This window comes from Suncus etruscus, chromosome 7, assembly GCF_024139225.1.
Source record: "Suncus etruscus isolate mSunEtr1 chromosome 7, mSunEtr1.pri.cur, whole genome shotgun sequence".
In the NCBI taxonomy this organism is placed as follows: Eukaryota; Metazoa; Chordata; class Mammalia; order Eulipotyphla; family Soricidae; genus Suncus; species Suncus etruscus.
This window is the reverse complement of record NC_064854.1, coordinates 7,104,948-7,124,354: the sequence shown is the minus strand read 5'-3', so window position 1 is coordinate 7,124,354 and position 19,407 is coordinate 7,104,948. Positions and strand designations below refer to the sequence as shown.

The window sequence follows — 19,407 nt, the reverse complement described above, 5'->3', positions numbered from 1 at the left end:
GCGCGCAAGTTTGCTGAAAAGCCTCCGCGCTCGGTGCCCCCTCTGCCCAGTCTCCCGCGTCCTCTCCGAGCGAGAGGACCAGGGAGGCAGCGCTCCTCTCCTCTCCTGTCTCCTCTCCTCTCTTCTCCTCTCCTCCGCACTCTGCCCCTGCGCCTGGCACCCGAGTCCGAGGAGCGCAGCGGAGCGAGGGAGCGAGGGAGCGGGCGCACGGGCTGCAGGCTCGCTCGCTCGCTCGCTCTGTCGCTCGCCGGGCCACGTTGGGGAAGCCCGGCTTCTCACCTGGCCGGCGCCGGCTGCCCTTCTCGGCGGAGCCCGGGGACGGCCCGGCTCCCCGGCCGGCGGCGGCGGGGGCGGCGGCGGCGGCGGCGGGCGCGGCGGCACCCAAGGGCCCCGGCATGGATCGGCGCTCGCGGGCCCAGCAGTGGCGCCGGGTCCGAGCCGGCTACAACGACCTGTGCCCGCCCATCGGCCGGCGGGCCGCCACGGCGCTGCTCTGGCTGTCCTGCTTCATCGCGCTGCTGCGCGCCCTCGCCACGTCCAGCGCCCGGGCGCAGCAGCGCGCGCAGCAGCGCCGCAGCCTCCTCCAGCAGCAGCAGGCGCGGCAGCGGCGCGGGGGGGGGCGCGCAGGGGGGGCCCGGGCCCGAGCCCGAGGGCCCGCAGCAGCCCGGGCCCGAGCCCGACGCGGGGCCCGAGCCCGAGCCCGAGGGCGCCGAGGGCGGCGAGGGCGCCGCGGCCGGCCCGTCCGCGCCGCCCGCGCCCGACTGCTTCGACTACGACGACTTCGAGTTCGACGACTACGCGTCCGACAGCGACCCCGACTCCGACTCCGACTCCGAGCTCGACCTGGACAGCGACAGCGACCCCGGCGGCCGCGGCACCGAGACCGAGACGGCGCCCACCACCGAGCCCGAGACGGAGCCCGAGGACGAGCTGCGCGCCCCGCCGGTGCCCCCGCGCGCGCCCTTCCTCGGCCCCACGCTCGCCGAGCGCCTGCAGTCGCTGCGCCTGGACGGCGGCGGCCCCGACACCGACACCGACCTCGACCTCGACCTCGACGACACCCCGCCCCGGCCCCCGCCCCGGCCCCCGCGCCGCCCGCCCCTGCCCCCGCGCCCCTCCGAGGGGGCGGAGCCCCGGCCCGCGCGGCGGCGCGACCCGTGGGACCCCGAGGAGGAGGACGACGAGGAGGAGGAGGAGCGCGAGCAGCAGAGGCAGAGGCAGCAGAGGCAGGAGCCGCCGCCCCAGCCCCGCCGCTGCCGCCCGGCCGCCAAGTTCGGCCGCCGCCGCCGGGACCCGTCCCCCGACTCGCCCACCGGCAAGGGGCCCATCCCCATCCGCCGCCACTGATGGACGGCGACGGCTTCCAGGTGCTCCTGGTCTTCTTCGGGCCAGGTGAGTGCGCGGAGACGGCGCGGGGAGCGCGCAGGTGGTCTCGGGGCGGGCTGCGAGGTGCGAGGTGCGGGGCGCGCGGTGGAGAGGGAGACGGACAGGGACAGGGACAGGGAGGGCGAGGGAGACGGCACCGGGGCGGACGAGGCGAGGCAAGGCAAGGCAAGGCAAGCGCCCCGGGCTCTTCCCAAGTCCGGACGGCTGGGCTGGGTTAGACTGAAGGCTTAGAAACTTGGCTGGGCGGGCGGGCGGGCGCGCGCGCTCTGGGCGCCCTGGCCGGAGACACCCCTGCGTCTCCGTCCGTCTGTCCGACCTGGCACCAGGACTCTGCGCGGCACGGCACTGCAAGGGGGTAAGTCACTCGCTCGCTCGCGTGTGTGCAAGTCGCGGGGCTTTTTCTTTCCTTCCTAGAGAGAAAACCCCCAAACCCATCCCTGGCTGGCTCGGGCGGGCCGGGCGCACGCACGGCCACGGCCACAGCCGCGGGCGCGCCAACTTTCCCAGGCGATGGGCCGCCGCCGCGCCGTAGCGACAACTGTTGCCACCTGCGAGATGTCGCCAGCGCCCCGGGATCGGGCGCCAAGTCCAGAGCCCGCCGGCCGCACTGAGCCAGGCGCGCCCCGTTGCGCCGTGCGCCCCGTTGCGCCCCGTCCCGTCCAGTCCCAGCTCTGCCCCGTCCTGTCTCGTCTCGTCTCGTCTCGTGCTGTCCCCGCACTTCCCCGCACCGCACCGTCCGGCCCGTCCACCCACCCACCCCACCGCCAAACTGAAGCCGCGGGGAGGAGGAGGTGCCTCGCTCGCTCCCGCTCGGGTCCAGGGTGTGCGCACCTGCCCGGCCCGTGCGCACCGCGTTGCGCACCGCAGCCGCCGGAGTCCGCGTCGGGGAAGGAGGTACCGGGAGCTTGGTGGGTCTCACGCACTCACTCACTCATTCACGTCGGGCCAAGTTTGGGGGCGCAGAGAGCCCTTTGGGCTGCGCTTGGGTGGAACTTTGCGCTGGAAGCGAGCCTGGAGGGCAAGAGAGGGCACTTGGGTGAGAGAAAGAAAGAGAGAGAGAGAGGCCCGGAGCTGGAGCGAGCCGGAGCCCGAACAGGACTAAGACGGATGGATGGATGGATAGAAGGCTTGGGAAGGGGAGAGGCGCGTTTCTCGCCCGGACACCCCGCAAGCAATGTGTGTCCCCCACCGCAACCCAAGAGCGTGACACCCGTGGGGGCCGAGGAAGGGCCAGGGGATGATGGATTCGATGCGAGGCCCCCGGGGTCGAGGGGCAGGGGCCCGTGTGGCCTGCGCGCGACCGGGAGGAGCTAAGTGTGGAAGTCAGATCTGTCGTCTGGAGGCGGAATCGCCCGCGTCCCCGCACGTCCCCCACGTCCCCGCACGAACACAACCCGCACAAGGGCCGGGCCAAGTGCAAAACGCTGCGCTCTCGTCGCTGCCGACCCCAACTCTAACCCCAGCCCCCGGGCAAATGCCCACCTGTAACAATCGCGCTTATTAAACCTCACCCTATTAACCTTCCTTGGTGCGCACATCTTATTTTTTTGGAGGGGGTTTGGTGGGTGTTTTTTTAATTATTATTATTATTATTATTTTTGCGCCGGCCTGAACTTTGGGGGGTGGGAGGAAGAAGTAAAATCGTTTGCAGGCTAAAAAAAAAATTGGGGAATGTGTCTAGGTGTCGGCAGGAAACACCCCCCCCCAGCAGCACAGCTCACCCCTTCCCCACACAAGCACACCCCCCTGGGTTTATCAGCAGGGGGCTAAGTCGGGCAGGAAGTACCAGAAAGCAAGAAACCTAGCACCCCCAAAGTTGCCATTTCTACTTCACACAAATGCAAGTTAGTGGCCCCGTGTTGTTCCTCCGTCCCTGTCCCTGTGTGGGGGAAGTCATGGCCCACCCGTGGCCCAAGAAACAGAGTGGGAACCATTTCTCACTCCTTCCCGGGACCTTTCAAGAAAAACATGAGTTGACTACCTTGTTTCTGGGTAAATAAGTCAAGCGGGGAGAAGGAAACCAGCCTCTAGCCACCCTCACTAAAACCTGTAATGGAGTGGCTAGCCTGAAGCAGTGCCCCCCAAATCTGGTCTTCCAGAGGGTGCCCCCAGCCCCTAATTATGAAAACCTGTCCCTCCCTCACCAGCTGCCCCTCACTTCCCTCCCCCAGCCTGGCAGGGGTGGAAGAGACATTAAGGACCATAGGAAACAGCTGAGTAGTTCTCCATGAAGAGAATGACCAGAACAACCTCCAAAACACACACACACACACACACTCACACTCATAAACACGCTAATGCTCTAAGTACTCCTACAAGGGTGCTCCCGTGTCACTTCCACAGTACATGCATGCTCACCAATACAGACACGTTCACGGACGCACATACAAGCTCAGAGACAGACATTCACGCTCAGATACACACACAACACACACCAGCGCGCTCCCAAGGAGACAGAGCCTGAAAGCCCCCTAAGGGCTTCTTGCAAGTTCTCCCCAGCATTTTCCCACTCCCATAACCCGCCCTTTGTCTCACTCCGGAGACAGAGGTTAGCATTTGAATCACTCACTTAGCTTTCAAAGAAGGGATTGGGGGGTGGGGGTTTTTCTCTCCTAGGTGAATGCACCAGCCCCCCTCCGGTTTCACTGGGGAGAGGACCGAGGAGAGGCTGGGTGGAGATAGCCTGCAGCAAGCCCTCTCTTCTGCTAACCTTCTCTGCTATTCTCTCACTTGCTTAATGGAAATATGCTTTTTCTTGGACAAAGGTGCACGTCTAACTTGGAAACTTAAGCTGCCACAGACACTTCAGCATCGTTTGGCCCCCACAGTCGGGCGTGGGTCTCCCAAAGTTTGGCAGCTCTCAGAGGTTTCTCTAACACACTAGAAGCTTCTCTGGCCTCCCGCTCCTCTCTTCCCTCACCCCACCCCCACCCCCCACCGCTGACTGTCCTTCCTCTGTAGCTGTGCCAGTTGTCCTGCAGAAGCTGACCCCAGTGTGGGTAAGAAGCAGCCTTCTAAATAAACTGCATGGATTGACTTATTTATCTGCCTTATCACGCTCCTCATGCAGAGGAAATGGAGGAGCAACTGGTGTTGGGCAAAAAAAAAAAAAAAGAAAAAGAAAAAGGCACATTTCTTACCAGAAAAGGGACCTGCAGCAAAGTTCAAAACAAAACAAAACAAAATAAAACAAACAAACAAAAAAAAACACTCCAATCAAATTAAGCTGCCAGAGGCACAAGTAAAACTTGACTAACCGGGACTGCTAAAGGGTCCTTTGGTGCAGACTCATGAAGAGGGCTTGGAGCTAAGAGGCAAGCTGTGGGTCCCACCTGCACCCCAATCTCAGGCCACTCCCAAGGAAGCCTCTGAGCCCTGAATGCAGACAGCCAGCGGGTACATACATCCTTCATCTGGGTGATTTTAACATTAATGGTGCCAAATCATTTTTCAAAGGCTGATCCAATAATAAATAATAATAAAAGCACTGGTTGTGAAGAAATGTTTTGTGTTGACTTGATAACCATTTTGTCAACTCCTTTTGGAAGAAAAAAATCCATGGCCAGGACAATCTTAAACCAAAGAGGCAGCTTCCAATGTCCCAGAGTTTTCCCTAATGGGAGGGCTTGGCAGCCTGGAGAGGTGCCCCAGAGGTGCCCACCACCCCAGGTGGCATATCTGTCGCTCAGTTACACTTTGGTGTGCTGATTGGGCCGACCCAGCAACTCTGGCAGGACACAGCTAGTTAGCAAAACCTGGTTTTCTCAGCCTTTTTGTTTCATTATCACTCCTTCCCAGGGGCTCCTATACACCATCTTTCCTAATTGAATCTCCCCTTGATCTGAGGGGTACAGATAGAACAGACCGTGTGTGTGTCTGTGTCTGTCTTGATCTCTCGCTCCCTCTCTTCTGCAAATGGAGTGGGCTTGGGTCTCTCTGCCCTCCCTCCTTTCCACACAGCTTCCCTCCCTCTCTTCCCCTCTCCTCTCCTTCAAAACTGCTAGCTGGACTTGTTAACTAACAGCCAAGAAAGACTCCCCAGAAACCAGTTCTGTCTCTGTTGCAAATGCATGGAAATAAACAAAGGTGTTGTTGTTGTTTTCAAGCTAAACACACAACACCCACCCTCCCACTGGCAATCCAGTGAGTTCAAACTCCAGCTTGATTTTCACTAATTTTCACTATTCTTCCCCTGATTACAAGGCTGTGTTTCCGGTGAATTGCATTCACGCTTGCGCCCCCCCCCCTCACCCCCGCTTTTAACTAAAATCTTACTTAGTTCAGGGTGTCTGTCCCCAAGGCCTGCAGGGCCCCTCCTGGCAGGCAGGGCGTCTCAGGCCCTCCTCACCTGTTCACAGCTCTGCACCAGCCAGCACAGGGCACCATGCCTGCCAGCATACAGCATATTTATTTTAGGGCTTATTTTAGGGTGTGCAGGGGAGAAGGGCAGGCTGACAGCACACATGCAGGGAACTGGGGGAGGGAGAGGGGAGAGGACTCTGGGGGAGTCATGGCACACACACATGGGATATGAGATGGCTAGAGGGGAGCCCTTTAAAATGTGGCTGCCCTCCCCCTGGAAACTGCCCTAACAAAAGACAGGGTGTAGGGGTGACCAGTTATGGAAAACTGTCTGTGTGGCACATTCTCACCAACAACAACACCACTTCACCTAGCTCTTTACCTCTCTCCTTTCCTGCCTTTACTTTGCAGAAAAACTTGTTTTGCTTCAAATAAAATTCCAACTAACACAGGGTGGCTGGGGGTGGGGGTTTGTGGCTTTGTTCAAACCACAGACTCCTTGCAGAGGGGTTCCAACACTTGAAACCCCCAAGTGCTTCTGCTCAGTGGGTAGACCCAGAACCCAGATCTGGCTTTTCTAGCTCAAACCTGTCTGTCTCGGATTTCAGTTTAGGGGCCTTAGCGTGCTATGAAAATGCATATATTCCTGGCCCGTGTGTGGGTCCCTCCTGGCTTAAGTCAATTCAACTGAATTGAATGGGGGGGGGGGGTTGGGGTAGGGAGGAGAGAGGCTGATTCTGGGTCCCAGGGCTGTGAGGACAGGAGGCCAAGCTCAAGTCCCAACACGCTGCCCCCAAAATGCAGGCTGCTTGGAATTCTACCCCCAAATTACCAGGATGTGACTTGGGGCTGCTATTAATTAGCTGCACTGACCCACAGCAGCATCCCTTGCACCAGCCCCCTCCTGTCTCCCCCTGCCCAATTCTAGCCATCTTCCCAAGGGCAGGGAGCCCCCGGAGCATAAGGGTCTGTGCAGCCCAAATACCCCATCTGCACAAATTTGGGGGGTGACAGGAGGCCCTGTCCCTGAGCCTCAGGTTGCATCAGCCCAGTAGGGCAGCCACTGCACCTGCTGTGAGCCACTGCTGCCTCTGCCGGCCAAGGCAAGCAGGGGAGATGCTAGAAGGCAGGGCGTCGCCACTGCACAGTAATTAGTCCAGCGGCCTCTCAGGCAGCATTTGTCAGTCCCAGGCACTGGGAGGGTGGCCTGAGGGGTGGGGATGGGGGGCAGCTCCTTCCTGCTTCTGTGCCTCTTCCTCATGTAAAAACAGCCCCCTAAAAGGAATTGGATGAGGGCCCTTCAGTGTCGGTCCAACCCTCAATTGTGATTCCCACTTCTGTAGCCCCAGCCCACCTCACAACCCCTCATGCCCTGTCCTGTTTCTAGGGCTCAGGGGTGCAAGCAGAGGGTCCTTGCTGTGTGCATGCTCTGGGCGCTGAGTACAGCGCCACCATGAGGGGAGGGAACAGCCTGGCTTGGCAGCATGTGGGACACCTCCCAGCCCCTTCCTCAGGCTCCCATTCGAGACCCACTCCCAGGCAGCCTCACACACAAGGACGCTTGAACTGCTATCCCCCTGTTGGGGACACACTGGCTCACAGAGCCCTCCCCCCAGCCCTGCAGTTTCCGCCGCAGCCCCCATCTGGGTCGGAAAGCTTGGAGTGAGCTGCTCTGCAGGATGCAGAGCGACACACACCCACACAAGCCCACACCCTGTCACCGGTCACGTCCACAGGCTGCATTTACACACACACACACACACACACACACACAAACACACACACACACATCATATTTACATACATACACGTCACATTCACACACACACAACCCTGGCACTGGTCACGTCCACAGGCCACATTTACACACACACACGTCACTGGTCATGTCTGAAGGCCACATTTTCTTCCCCAGCCAGGAAGCTACAGAACCACTTGCTGCTCCTTGCCGTCCCCATGCCCCGAGGAGGCATACCTGCTTCCAGTAGGTCAGCTGGCTCCCACTGTGCTCACTTTTCTGGGGCTCCAGGCACTGCTTATCCGGGTACTCGGGGTCTTGCAGATTACAGCCTGCTCACTGTGCAAAAAAAAAAAAAAAAGTAAAAAGAAAAGTGGGGGTCAGAAGCCATCAGAGTGGTATTAAGCATAGGGCCTTCCTTCTCCCGACATCCAAGTGCCTTTCTACAAAGGTGGGTCTTACTTAAGACTCGGTGGGAGAGGGGGATCTATGTTTTTTTAAACCTTACAAGATATCTGGCAAAGTCTCAAACCATTTTTGGTTGCTACTGGCATCTAGTGGGTAGAAACTGGGGATGCGATGAGGTTCGTGAGGGTGGTCGTGGTGGTACTGGAGCAAGGCTCAAAGACCTCTACCCTGGGTGAGATACAAGTGCTATTTCTCAGTGCTGAAGCTTTGTCTGGGGGCGGGGGGGAGCCCTGCAACCCCCTATTCTCGCCACTAGTACTAGGCTTTTCTCCCCATGAGGGTCTGTCTGATCCACTGTTAGAGACTGGGCAGCACTTGGAATTTGGGGGTCCCCCTCCTCCAGCTCAAAGCTGTAAAAATGGCCACAGGCCACCTAGCACCCCTGGGTCGCCTGCAATCAAAATGGCTCCACCTCAGTACCAGCTTCCCCGCCCAGGGTGCCTGTCCCCACTATGTGCAAACTCACCGACCCCCCAGTCCCACCCTCTTCCTTGGCAGTCATATGAGTTCCCACCCCATACTCAGGTTCCATCCACAGGCCACTGTGCCCACCGTCCCCAAAGCAACAAGAAAGCAACATCTGTTTGTTCTTTTTCTCCTTCCTAACAGAAGGGCCTGTAAAAGCCCTTGTCGGGATGATCCAAGGATCTTAGAAATCCTGTAATATTTGCCAGCCTTTTGTCCTGCCGAGCCTCCAGGCCGCAGTGAGGTGGCCTGTGCCCTCTGCCACGCCGAGCCCCATGGGCCTCAGCAACGGGGCCTGCCTGCAGCTCCCAAGGAACGCCATTTCTTACCCCCATCCCTTAATCCCTTACAACCCGGGCCTTTGCATTTGTCTTTCACATGCAAACTGCTCACCCTTAGGATCTGGTGAGCTCAGCTCCCTCCTCCGAGAAACACGATCGTTGGATCCTGCGGCCACTGGATCCCAGGCAGGCCTGCAGAGCCACGTGTCCATGCCTACGGGCACCCTGGACCCGGCCCTAGAGCCAGGGAGAGGGTCCTAAGGGGCAAGTGATGGGGATCGGGGGTGAGATCTCACCTCCTGGATCACCGAGGTCCCCCTCGTAGGTCCCCATTTCTGCGTCCAGCCACCCCGCGCCCCAATCCACTGACCTGTGCAACCCTTTGGGCATGGAGGCACTTTGGCCTCCACCGTCCAGGCCCTGGAAATCTCCTTCCTCATCGCCTGCACCCCCAAGGGCCCCCCCGATCTTCCATTTTTCACCCCCCAAAACCCAGCCGGGCCTCGTGGCGAGCCGCCATGCCAACCGCCCCCCCACAGCACCCCGCGGCACAATCTCATCCCCAATTCCAACGGGGCGCCCCCTGTGGCACCGCCCACCGGCATCCGGTTTCCGGCCAGACGCCCCCTCATTCGCCAGCGGCGTTGATTGACGTGACCCCGACCCAATGGCTGGACGGGCCAAGGGTCGGAGGTCAAGGGTCGCCCTGCTGTCCTGTTGGACCCAGCAATGGCGGCCCCCATGGTTGGGGCATGGTTGGGCGGGAAGGTCATTGACCCCAAGTTTGGGGGCGACTTTGGAGTCGGCCCCTGCGGTTCTGTGGACCCCAGAAGGGAAGGGGGAGGCCCTGGAGAGAGGCCCGGGGAGCTCTCAGAGTGTGCCCGGCCTTCTGCGCGCTTTTCTGGGTACCACGCAAGGCCCTGTGGATGGAGATGCAGGACTAGGATGCTCACGGCGTCCAGGGCCGCGTCCTAGCAGGATCTGCGTTGGGCTCAGCGTGCGGGGTTCGCCCTCCCTTGGCTTGCCGCAGCTTATCAGGGTCCCAACACTCGCACCTCTGTACCCCCGAAGGTACTCTAAGGCGTCTGCAAAGAAAAAAATCAAAAATTAAAATGTGGGGGGCTCTTGGGGTTCTTGTCACCCACACGACAGACCAACCTGATGCGTCCCTGCGCGTGCCTGGGTCTTATGCAACGCGCAGAGCAGCTCCCTCCCCTTCCTGGGCTCGGGTCCTGCTGCAGACCCTAGCTCCGAGCTGTGCGTGTGCATGCCCCAAGCCCACCGGGATGCTGCAGGGTTGCAGGTTTTCTTTTTTCTTTTCTTTTCTTTTCTTTTTTTTTTATTTTCTTTTCTTCTCTGCCCGCCACTAGCTATGGAACTGCTGGGTTTATGGCTGGCCTGAGAGCCATCTAGGCGACCTCTGAGATGGGGAAACTGAAGCCCTGCCCTGGCGAGACTGTCGTGAGGGGTGCCAGGGCGGGCTAGGGGCTGCGGCAAGACCAGAACCAGCAAGCAAGCGGGAAGTGGAGCGACCCTGCCGCAGGCAACCGCGGCAGAGATGCCGCGGTGCGGTGCGGTGTGGTGCTGTTCTTCCGTGCACAGCGCCTCTGGCTGGGTTCAGAGCACACCGGCTTGCCGAGTCGCCCGAGATGTACCCCCAAATGGTCACAAACCCCGACCGAAACGTCCTGTACCCCTTTCCTTAGAAGCATCATGAACCCCCCTCCTATAGCCCGGGGGACACCAGGGTCTGTGCACCTGGGGTCTGCGCGCTCGACCCACATCAGGCGTTGGTTCCGAGCCGCTGCGGCTGCGAGCCAGTGCCTGGAAAATCGTCTCATCCACTCCGGAGACCCTGATTTTTTTTTTTTTCTCCCTGCATCACCCGCCGTGTACATGCGGGAGAACAGAGCCCGCGCCTCGGCCGCCACCGCCGAGACCCCTGGAGTGCGGTGGGGCGATGGATGCGCTTGCTGCAACCGGCCTCAGCCGAGCCAGCAAGCAGAGATGAAAGCCTGAGCCGGTGCAAAGCACCCCGAGGCTTTTCCAAACCCAAGGTGCCATCTTCCCCTCGCTCCCACCCCTCGCCCTGGCCCCATCTCGTCTCGGGGGCTCACGACCACCTGTCGCATTGCATTGCCTGCGCGCGCGCCTGTGTGTTGGTGCCCGGGCGCGCACCCGCAGTCTCTTTCCCCAGCGCCATGGTAAACCTCGCGCCCTGGATTCGTGATTGCAAAACGGGGAGGCTGGAGAGAGTTCTTGGGGGTGGTGGTGGTGGTGGTGGTGATGTCTTTGTGGGGGGGATAGATGAAACCCTCCTGCGGTCCCCCCGCCCCACCAGGAGCGTCAGTTGGGTCTGGGAGGGGAGCGGGCCCACGTCTTGCGTCACGTGTCCCACCGCGCAGAAGCAGCTTTGGAGCTGGCCAGGGGAGAGGAGAGGAGACGGACTCCGAATCACTCGGGGAGAGGAGGGGAAGGAGCCGAAACGTCCCTGGGAGGCCTGCGGACACCGGACCCCACACCCAAAGTCCGGGGCGCGCTGGGCATCTGCTGTGGGCGCCCCAGCCACCTCGGCCCCGGGGCCGGCGTCCCCTGGTGGCTGCGAGGGCGCAGTGCGAGCGACTTTCGAACCGAATCGGCGCGCTCCGTGCGTCCTGGCAGGAGGGGCAGGCTTGGAGCACGGAGAGGAGAGAGAGAGAGAGAGGGAGGGGAGGGAGAGCGAGCGAGCGAGAGGAGGGACGAGGGCGGGGGGGGCGGCCCAGGGGGGCAGCGTGAGGGGATAAAAGTGGCCGGCGGGAGCCCAGGACTTCACTAGCGGCTCCAGCCTCGCAACCGGCTTCCACCTGGAGCTCCAGGCATCAAACCACCACCTCTTCCTTTCTCCAGCCAAGTGTTTGATGTTCAGGTCTGTGGGACTCAGCCGCGGGGGACTTAGGATTTTTTTCCCCTTCCCAGATTTTTTCCCTTTTTTCTTTCTTTTTATTTTAGCCTTTTCTTGTTTGATTTTTGACCCTAGTTCGGTTGGGTGCTCCGTTTCACGGGGCGCCCAGTTCATTTTTAAAGGTCGCCACCCTGTTATGGGCGTGCGCAACCGCCTCCACGGCAATAATATGTCAGGACAACGAGATCTCCCCGATGAACAAGGGGAGCAGCCCCAGCAGCCGCCACTGGACGCCCCCGGCCCAGCTGCCGCCGGTGCTGGGCCTGGCGCAGCCGAAGCGATGGAAGCCCCACCACCGGTTCCCGGGGAGCCCATCCCCGTCGAGGGCAGAGAGGCAGTCGAGGCCGGGCACCCCGCAGATATCTCCGGGCCCGACCTGCAAGGCGGCCCGCAGGCCCTCCAGGAGGCAGGAGCACAGGGAGGTGAAGAAAGCGGGTGTGGCGAGGGCCAGCAGCCCGGAGGGGCTGCCCTGCTGCCGCCCGGAGACGCCCCAGGGGTGGAAGCAGAGCCCGAGGGGGTCCTGGTCGCAGCGGCGAGCCTGGAGCCCCGAGCCGATGACACCTTTCCTGGCATGGGAGACCCCAGAAGAAGCCCTGGGCCCGAAGACTCTGTGCCCGGAGAGCCGGAGCAGCAGTCAGTCCCGGGGGACGCAGACCGACTTCCCCTGCAGGCCTCTGACCTCCCTCCGGGCAGCCCTGGCGCCGAGGTTTCCCGAGCTCCAGCCCTGGAACCTGCAGGTGCGGGAGGCAGACGAGGTCGGGACGCATCCCCGCGACCCGATGGAGCCTCCGAGGGGGACGAGAGCCCACCGCCCGGACTCCCCCATGCCTGCCCGCAGCCTGGCGACGCCGGCGACAGTGGCGGCGGCGGCGGCGGCGGCGGCCAGTCCGTGGCTGCCTCGGGCCCGGTCCCGGTCCTGCTCGCTGCCGAGATCAAGAAGTCCCCCCGCCGAGGCCGACGCGGTCGTGGCCGCGCATCTCGAGGGGCTGGTAGCCCCCCTGCACAACGCGCGGGCGCCAGCCCCCCTCTGGAGATCTCCGGACCCTCGCTGGAGATTGGCGGCGCCCCCCCTGGGGTCGACGACGCTCCCGTCAGCATGGACAGCCCCCCAATCGCAGCCGACGACCCGCCCCTCTCGGGCGCCAGAGCCGCAGTTAAGAGCGCGCGAGCAGAGCGCCCGAGACCCCCAGTCGGAGGAGAAGCCTCTGCGGAGATGGATGGAGGCGCAGCAGCCTCCTCCACTGATGCCGAGGGAGGAGAAGTCCCCCCTAGCCCCGCCGGAGCCTCCGCTGCCACCGGAGAGCAACCGGCTGCCGCCGCTGGGGCAGAGCCCCCAACTGTCTCGGAGCCAGAAGCCGGCGCTGCCGGACCCGAGCCTGATGCCCGCGGAGACCCCCGAGGAGGAGCCAAGCTCGGTGCTGAGCCCGAGCCCAGAGATGACGCCCCCAAGCCCGCAGAGGAGGGAGATGCTGATGCCCGGCCAACCCGAGACCGTGACACCGGAGAAGACATCCCGATCACAAGCAGCCCCAAAAGCGCAGGTGCCTCTCTCACCCGGGCCAGCCCCAAAAGGTCGCGCAAGTCCAGAGATGCTGCTGGGGCGCACCCCAAAAGCGCAGGCAAGCCCAAAGATGCCCTCGGGACAAGTCCCAGAGGCAAGCGCAAAGATGGAAGAGACCCCAAAAAGGCAGCCAAGTCCAAAGATGCTGCCGGGGCAGACCCCAAGAGCGCATTCAAGCCAAAAGATGTCGCCACCTCTGGGGCAGACCCCCCAAGCGCACCCAAGTCAAGAGACGTCGCCGTTAGTGCAGACCCCCGAAGCGCACCCAAGTCAAGAGACGTCGCCGTTAGTGCAGACCCCCGAAGCGCACCCAAGTCAAGAGACGTCGCCGTTAGTGCAGACCCCAGAAGCGCACGCAAGCCAAGAGATGTCGCCGTTAGTGCAGACCCCCGAAGCGCCCCGAAGCCAAAAGATGTCGCCGTTGGTGCAGACCCCCGAAGCGCACCCAAGCCAAAAGATGTCGCCGCCACTGGGGCAGACCCCCAGAGCGCACCCAAGCCAGAAGATGTCGCCGCCACTGGGGCAGACCCCCAGAGCGCACCCAAGCCAGAAGATGTCGCCGCCACTGGGGCAGACCCCCAGAGCGCACCCAAGCCAGAAGATGTCGCCGCCACTGGGGCAGACCCCCAGAGCGCACCCACGCCAAAAGATGACGCCATTGGTGCAGACCCCCGAAGCGCACCCACGCCAAAAGATGTCGCTGCCGGTGCAGACCCCAAAAGCGCACCCAAGCCAAAAGATGTCGCCGCTGCCGCCGGTGGAGACCCCAGAAGCGCACCCAAGCCAAAAGGTGCCGGTGCCAGAGACCCTTCCAAGAAGCCCAAGGGCGCCTCTGGCCGAGAACCCAAGAGCGCAGCCGCCAAGCCCAAAGAGGTCCCTGAGGCAGCTCCCCAGAGCGCAGCCCAGCCTCCAGAAGCCGCTGGGCCGGCCCGAGCTGATGCCGACCCCCGTGAAGACCCCGGAGAGGCCGCCGAAGATCCTCCCGAGGGAGCCGCTGCCAGCACCAGTGCCGCCGCCGCTGCCACCGCGGCTGCAGCCCCGGCTCCAGCCCCTCCTGCCACTCCGGCCTCGGGGGCCATCCCCAAGACCGGTGCCCATCCGAACGCTGCAGCCGCGCGCCCTGCAGGAGCCACCCCGGCCCCGAGAGGCCGGCCCCGAGACCGCTACCTGCGCCCCCCGAGCCCCGAGATCCAGGTTGCCGACCCGCCTACTCCGCAGCCTGCTCGGGCGCGCGCCGGGCGGGACCGGGACCGGGAGCGGGACCGGGAGAGGTCCGAGCGCGGGCGCAGCGGACGCCGCCAGCGCGACGACGACGAGGCCTCGCTGGGCGGCCAGAGCAGCAGCAGCGACAGCAGCGAGGCCGAGGGCGGCTCCGTCGGGTGCCACCGCTGGTTCCTGCGCCGGACCCGCCGGCGCCGCAAGCCCCAGCCCCGACGCAACCTGCTCCGCAACTTCCTCATCCAGGCCTTCGGGGGCTGCCTCGGCCTGCGAGCGCGGCCCGACAGCCCCCAGCCCGGGGCCGCAGCTGGAGGAGGAGGCGGCGGAAGCCGCGCCAAGGCCAAGAAGGTGCCCCTGGCGGAGAAGCGCCGGCAGCAGCGCCAAGAGGCCTTGGAGCTGCGGGCGCAGAAGCGCGCGGAGAAGAAACGCAGCCGGCGCATCGACCGGCAGCTTCAGAGCGAGAAAGTGGGCTACATGTGCACGCACCGCCTGCTGCTTCTAGGTAACGGGGTGCGGGGCCAGCCGGGCCAGCAGGGCTGGGGGCGCGGGGCCTGGCGCGGGGCGGGGCGGCGAGGCCCGGGGAGGGTCCCAAGTGGCGCCCTAGGGCTCCCGACTCCCCGGGCGCGGGCGCGGGTGCGGGTCTGGGGGGGGCCGGGGCGCTTGGGTGGGCTCGGGTGGCGACGAATGTGCCCTTTAGGGAGAAAAGTGGTGCGGAGGCGCCGAGATGGGCGCGCGGCAGCCCCGCCAGCCGGTGCGCAAGAGCGCCAGAGGCCCCCTTGCCGCGGGGGCGGCCCTGGGCGAGCACGGTGGGGGTTTCAGGTGAGCCCCCCGACCGCGGCGGCGGCGGCCGCGACCCCCTGGGGGTCGTGGGATAGCCTGATGGCGCGGCTGCTTGGAATCGTGTGCTCCGTGGTGTGTGTTGCTGTCTTTCTGTGTCGCCTGCGCATGGCCCGCTGCGCGCGCCCCGTCCCCCACCCCGGGCCCATGGCCACCACCACCACTGTCACCACCACCATCACCATCACCCCCCGCCGCCGCCGCCAAAGACCGGGTTCTCGTTCTCGTGGCACGGGGGTCCAGCTGTGTTGTGTCTGGTGCGAACTTTGGGTGTCGGTGGACGCGGAGGGAGGGCCCGTAACCTTGATTCTGTCTGTCTTTCTCTCTTTTTATCCCCCCTTGCGCTAAGCGTCACTTCTCATTCGCTCGCCAAACCCTCCCGCCTTTTCGGGGGAACCAAAACACCCTCTGGCACTCAGGTATTGGGGTGCGTGGTTGGGGGCTGCTGCACACACGAGCTGACTTACTCAAAACGCACACGCTCAGCCCACCTGCTGGTGGGCCATGGGGGGCGGGGGCGTCACTGCAGGATGGGGCGGGGGGCGTGGCTGTGTTGTGTTGGGGAAAAAATATGATGCTGTGAAATGCTGTTCCCCCCCTCCCTCCCTACCCTTGTCCCCCAGGGGAGCGCCCCCAGGTAAGCTAAGCATTTCTGCTTTCTCAGAGAGTAAGTGAAAAAAAAAAAAAGGCCTGTAAAAAAAAAAAAAACAACTACATATATATATATATACCTATATATATAAGAGGGGGTGCTGTCTTTGTGTTGGAAATGCAATTAAAATAAAAGCTCTTTTTTTTTCCCAAAATGTTTCCAGTGTATTCTAAGCTTGTGGTGGTGTAAGTGGACATGGCTTGTGAAATATGTCAATGTTTGCATGTGACTTTTTTTCCTGCCGCTTTAGCTGGGGGCAAGGAAGTCAAAGGTAAGCCCCAAACACACACACACACACACACACACACAACCGAATTCAGGCCTTGTGCTAATAATCCTGCTCAAGGGTCTATTCTGGGGCTCGCCAGAGAGCCCCTTCCCCACCTAAGACCTTCTGCCCCCCCATTTCTTATACCAGATCTGGGGCTCCCCCCTTTCCTGGGTCATGGTTAATCAGGGCAGCAATTAGCCTGGATCTGGAAAAGGGGGCTCTCCAGACGCAGGCCTGCCAAGGAACACTCCTCACACTGTATCTGAGATTGTTCAAGCTAGTTCCAGGTGGCTGTGCTACATGTCCTTGTTCTGTCTGTGTCGTGGCTGAGGGTACTGGCCTGTGGCCTTCACTGTCTGCTTTGTGGCGTGTACTGGTGCCTGTCAGAGATCACACATGTCCAGGTGACGGTCATTTTCTTTCTGCCCACCCAGAGAAATGGTGCCACCTTCTCCCCGATTCAGCAGCCATTCCACACTCTCCAACAGCACCCCCCATCCCCAGGTACTTAGATGGCCTCTCTTCTTCCCTGTAGCTGTGGCTTTTGGGGGACAGTCAGCCACAAGGAAGCCAAGTGATGGGGTCCTTTGAGCCCCTTGCACACTGCCCTGACCTGCTGAGGCCTTGGTAGCCTCCATTTGTGGGAGGAAATAGTCCCAGACTGCCACTCAGGCCTCAGTGGCTCCATGTAGGGCCCAAGCCACAGGAGTGAGTCAGAGCAGGAAGGTCATACCTTAGTGGCCTGCTGTCCCCAGTGGGGTCAAGTCTCCAAGACCTTAGAATTGTGCCCCTTTTTCTGCCTCAGTGGGTAAGGATGTCTTATCCTTCTTGCAAGGCCATCAGTGGGGGGTCCTGTCTCTGTTCCCTGAGGTACACACAGGCCAGGCCCAACTGGGTTCTGCTAGCAGGGATCCTTGCTGTGGCCCTGTGGCTAGTCTGCCTGCTGACCTGTTGCCAGAGTAACAGGAGAGCACCCCCCAACACACACGTCCCCCTTGGGTCTGATTTATCCATGGAGAAGGAGAAGAAGAGGGAGGAGGAAGAAAGGCCAAGGATGGCCCCACTCTTGTTTCATACTGGGGACACAGACTGAATGACCGTCCTTGGCTGGCGCTGCCCCCGAATTTGTGGCCGTACCTTCATCTGTGGCTTTGAAATTGAATTTGTGTACTTGTGTGTGTACGTGTGTGTACGTGTGTTCGCTGTTTTTATTGTCCAACTTGCTGAACCATTTTGCATGGCCTCTTGAAAAGGGGACAGAAATGATCGAGAACCTAAATGGAAATTTGAGAGTTGAAACATGGTCTAAGGTCACAGTCTCTCCTCCTCTCAAATGGTTTTTCCATTTGGTGTTCCCACCCCCCCACCCCCAATCCCATCACCCTTTTGAATAATTCTGGGGAATTTCATTTGTTTTTCAAAACCTAATTTGGGTGGGAGTTCCCCTCCCTTTTATTTTCAAGAATTGAAGGGAGGGTTAGATGAGATTTTTTTTTTTCATATCTGCTGCATTTATTGAGATGACACAAAATGCTATCTACAGTTATGGCCACTCTGCTCTGATAGCTCTTATTTTTACAGCAAGTCACAATTACTTGTATGATAATTTAATCACGTCACCTGGCTCCACTGTGATGCATTGTGTCTGAAAAGGGGGACTTTTCCCCCAAATCGGCCATATTTTCATCTTCAGATTCCGCATTCAACAGCCCCACTCAGCCGTTTGGTGCAGTGGGAAGGGCCTAACTCATTCCAAGTCAGGATTTTTCTGAATTAAGAAACACTTTGATTATTTTTTTTTCCTTCCACCTTCCAATAGTATTTCAGGATTCTCAAAGAATTAAATTCTTCCCATCTTAAAAAATCTAATTTCCTATAGATTTCTCTCCCGAGATTTTTTTATTTTGTTTTGTTTTGTTTTGCCTATGCAGGTTGGCACATTTTTTTTTTTTACACTGGGCTGGTAGTGAAAGAGAAAAGTGGGATTTGCTTCTTGTCTGGTTGGTGCACTGCCTTCTGCCACAGGTCTGTTTTTAGGAAACAGTATTAGTAACTGGTATGCTGGTTTAAGACAGATTTTAAAAAATCTGTCTAGTCACTTTGGTCTTTTGAAGCAGTCTTGGGCAACAACAACAACAAAAAAAAAGGCAGCATGCAAGGAACTCATTTCAGAGGCACAGGAGCCAAAAGCTTAGAGGTTCCATGTCAGGTTTTTGGTTCAAAGATTGCAAGGTAAGTGCAGGACTGAAGTCTCTTATTCAGCAAGGGTCATGCTCACCCTGCTTGTGGCATGGAGCTAGAAGGTGTCACTGTGTCACTTGCGTGTCCAGCATGATTGTTCTCAGTGGGTGCTGTGCTCTTCAGATCATTGGTCCAAAGACAGGTATTTGCCAGCCCCTGCAGAAGGAGGGAGGCCCCAGCTCTGGGCATTTCACAATGCCCAGGACTGGCTTTTGCTGATTTGCCTTCCCTGCTAACTTCCTTTGTCCCTTGGACTTTTTTCCCCCTCTTTTCTATTTTTTTTTTTGTCTTTTCTCTTTTTTTTTTTTTCCTCTGCAGATTTTCTCTTACACCCTTGACAGTCGTTTTCCTTGGCAAGATCTAAAGTTTTTTTTTCCTTTGACTCAAGTTCCCAGGAAGAACTAAAATTGTGGAATTATAACATTCCCTGCTTTCATGAGTGGCTTATTTCTTTTCTTCTTCTTCTTCTTTTTTTTTTTTTTTTTTTTTTTTGGACAGTGGGAAATTTTTTTTTTAGGAATGCTGGGAATCTCAGCTTGGATCTAGTGATCCTCTATGAGTCCTCTTGCTTGATTTCTTTTTTCATGTGAAAAAGTTGGTATTAAACTAGAAGTAAAAATTAGAAATAGTTCCTGTAGCAAAGGTGACCTGAACTGGGACCAGAAATGCTGGTTGCCTGCCCTGTCTTACCTTCTTTTTCAGAGTCAGTGCTCACCTTCTCCCTAAACTCCCCCAGGGGACACTATGGTTCAAGATTACCCTTTGGGGAAGGGGTGGGAAAACAAGTTATTTGACTCAGTTTCCCCTTCCTTGTCTCACCCACTTGCTGCATCCCAACTCCTCAGGGACATTTGAAAATTAGATTTCTGGACAAACAATTACATTTCATAACTGAAAAGTTCAGCCCAGAGAATTTGAGTGTCCTCTCCAGTCCCCCAACTTGTCTTGAAGGTTCTTGAGTGTCTCATCGCTACTTCCATCCCCACCCCAGCCTTCCCTAACCTCAGAGGAGGGACATAAAAGAGTCTTGGTTATTTTAGCCAATT

The 19,407-nt window shown here is 59.8% G+C and overlaps 1 protein-coding gene across 1 annotated transcript; it reads left to right on the top strand.

The window, feature by feature from the left end:
* The first annotated feature begins 395 nt into the window (after window positions 1-395).
* On the top strand, window positions 396-2,910 carry LOC126013337 (neuroendocrine secretory protein 55-like). The gene is made up of 3 exons (XM_049776377.1): window positions 396-596; window positions 661-1,392; window positions 1,801-2,910. Exons 1-2 carry the CDS (start codon window positions 396-398, stop codon window positions 1,345-1,347), a joined length of 888 nt encoding a protein of 295 aa, XP_049632334.1. The 3' UTR covers window positions 1,348-1,392; window positions 1,801-2,910.
* The last annotated feature ends 16,497 nt before the right edge of the window (window positions 2,911-19,407 follow it).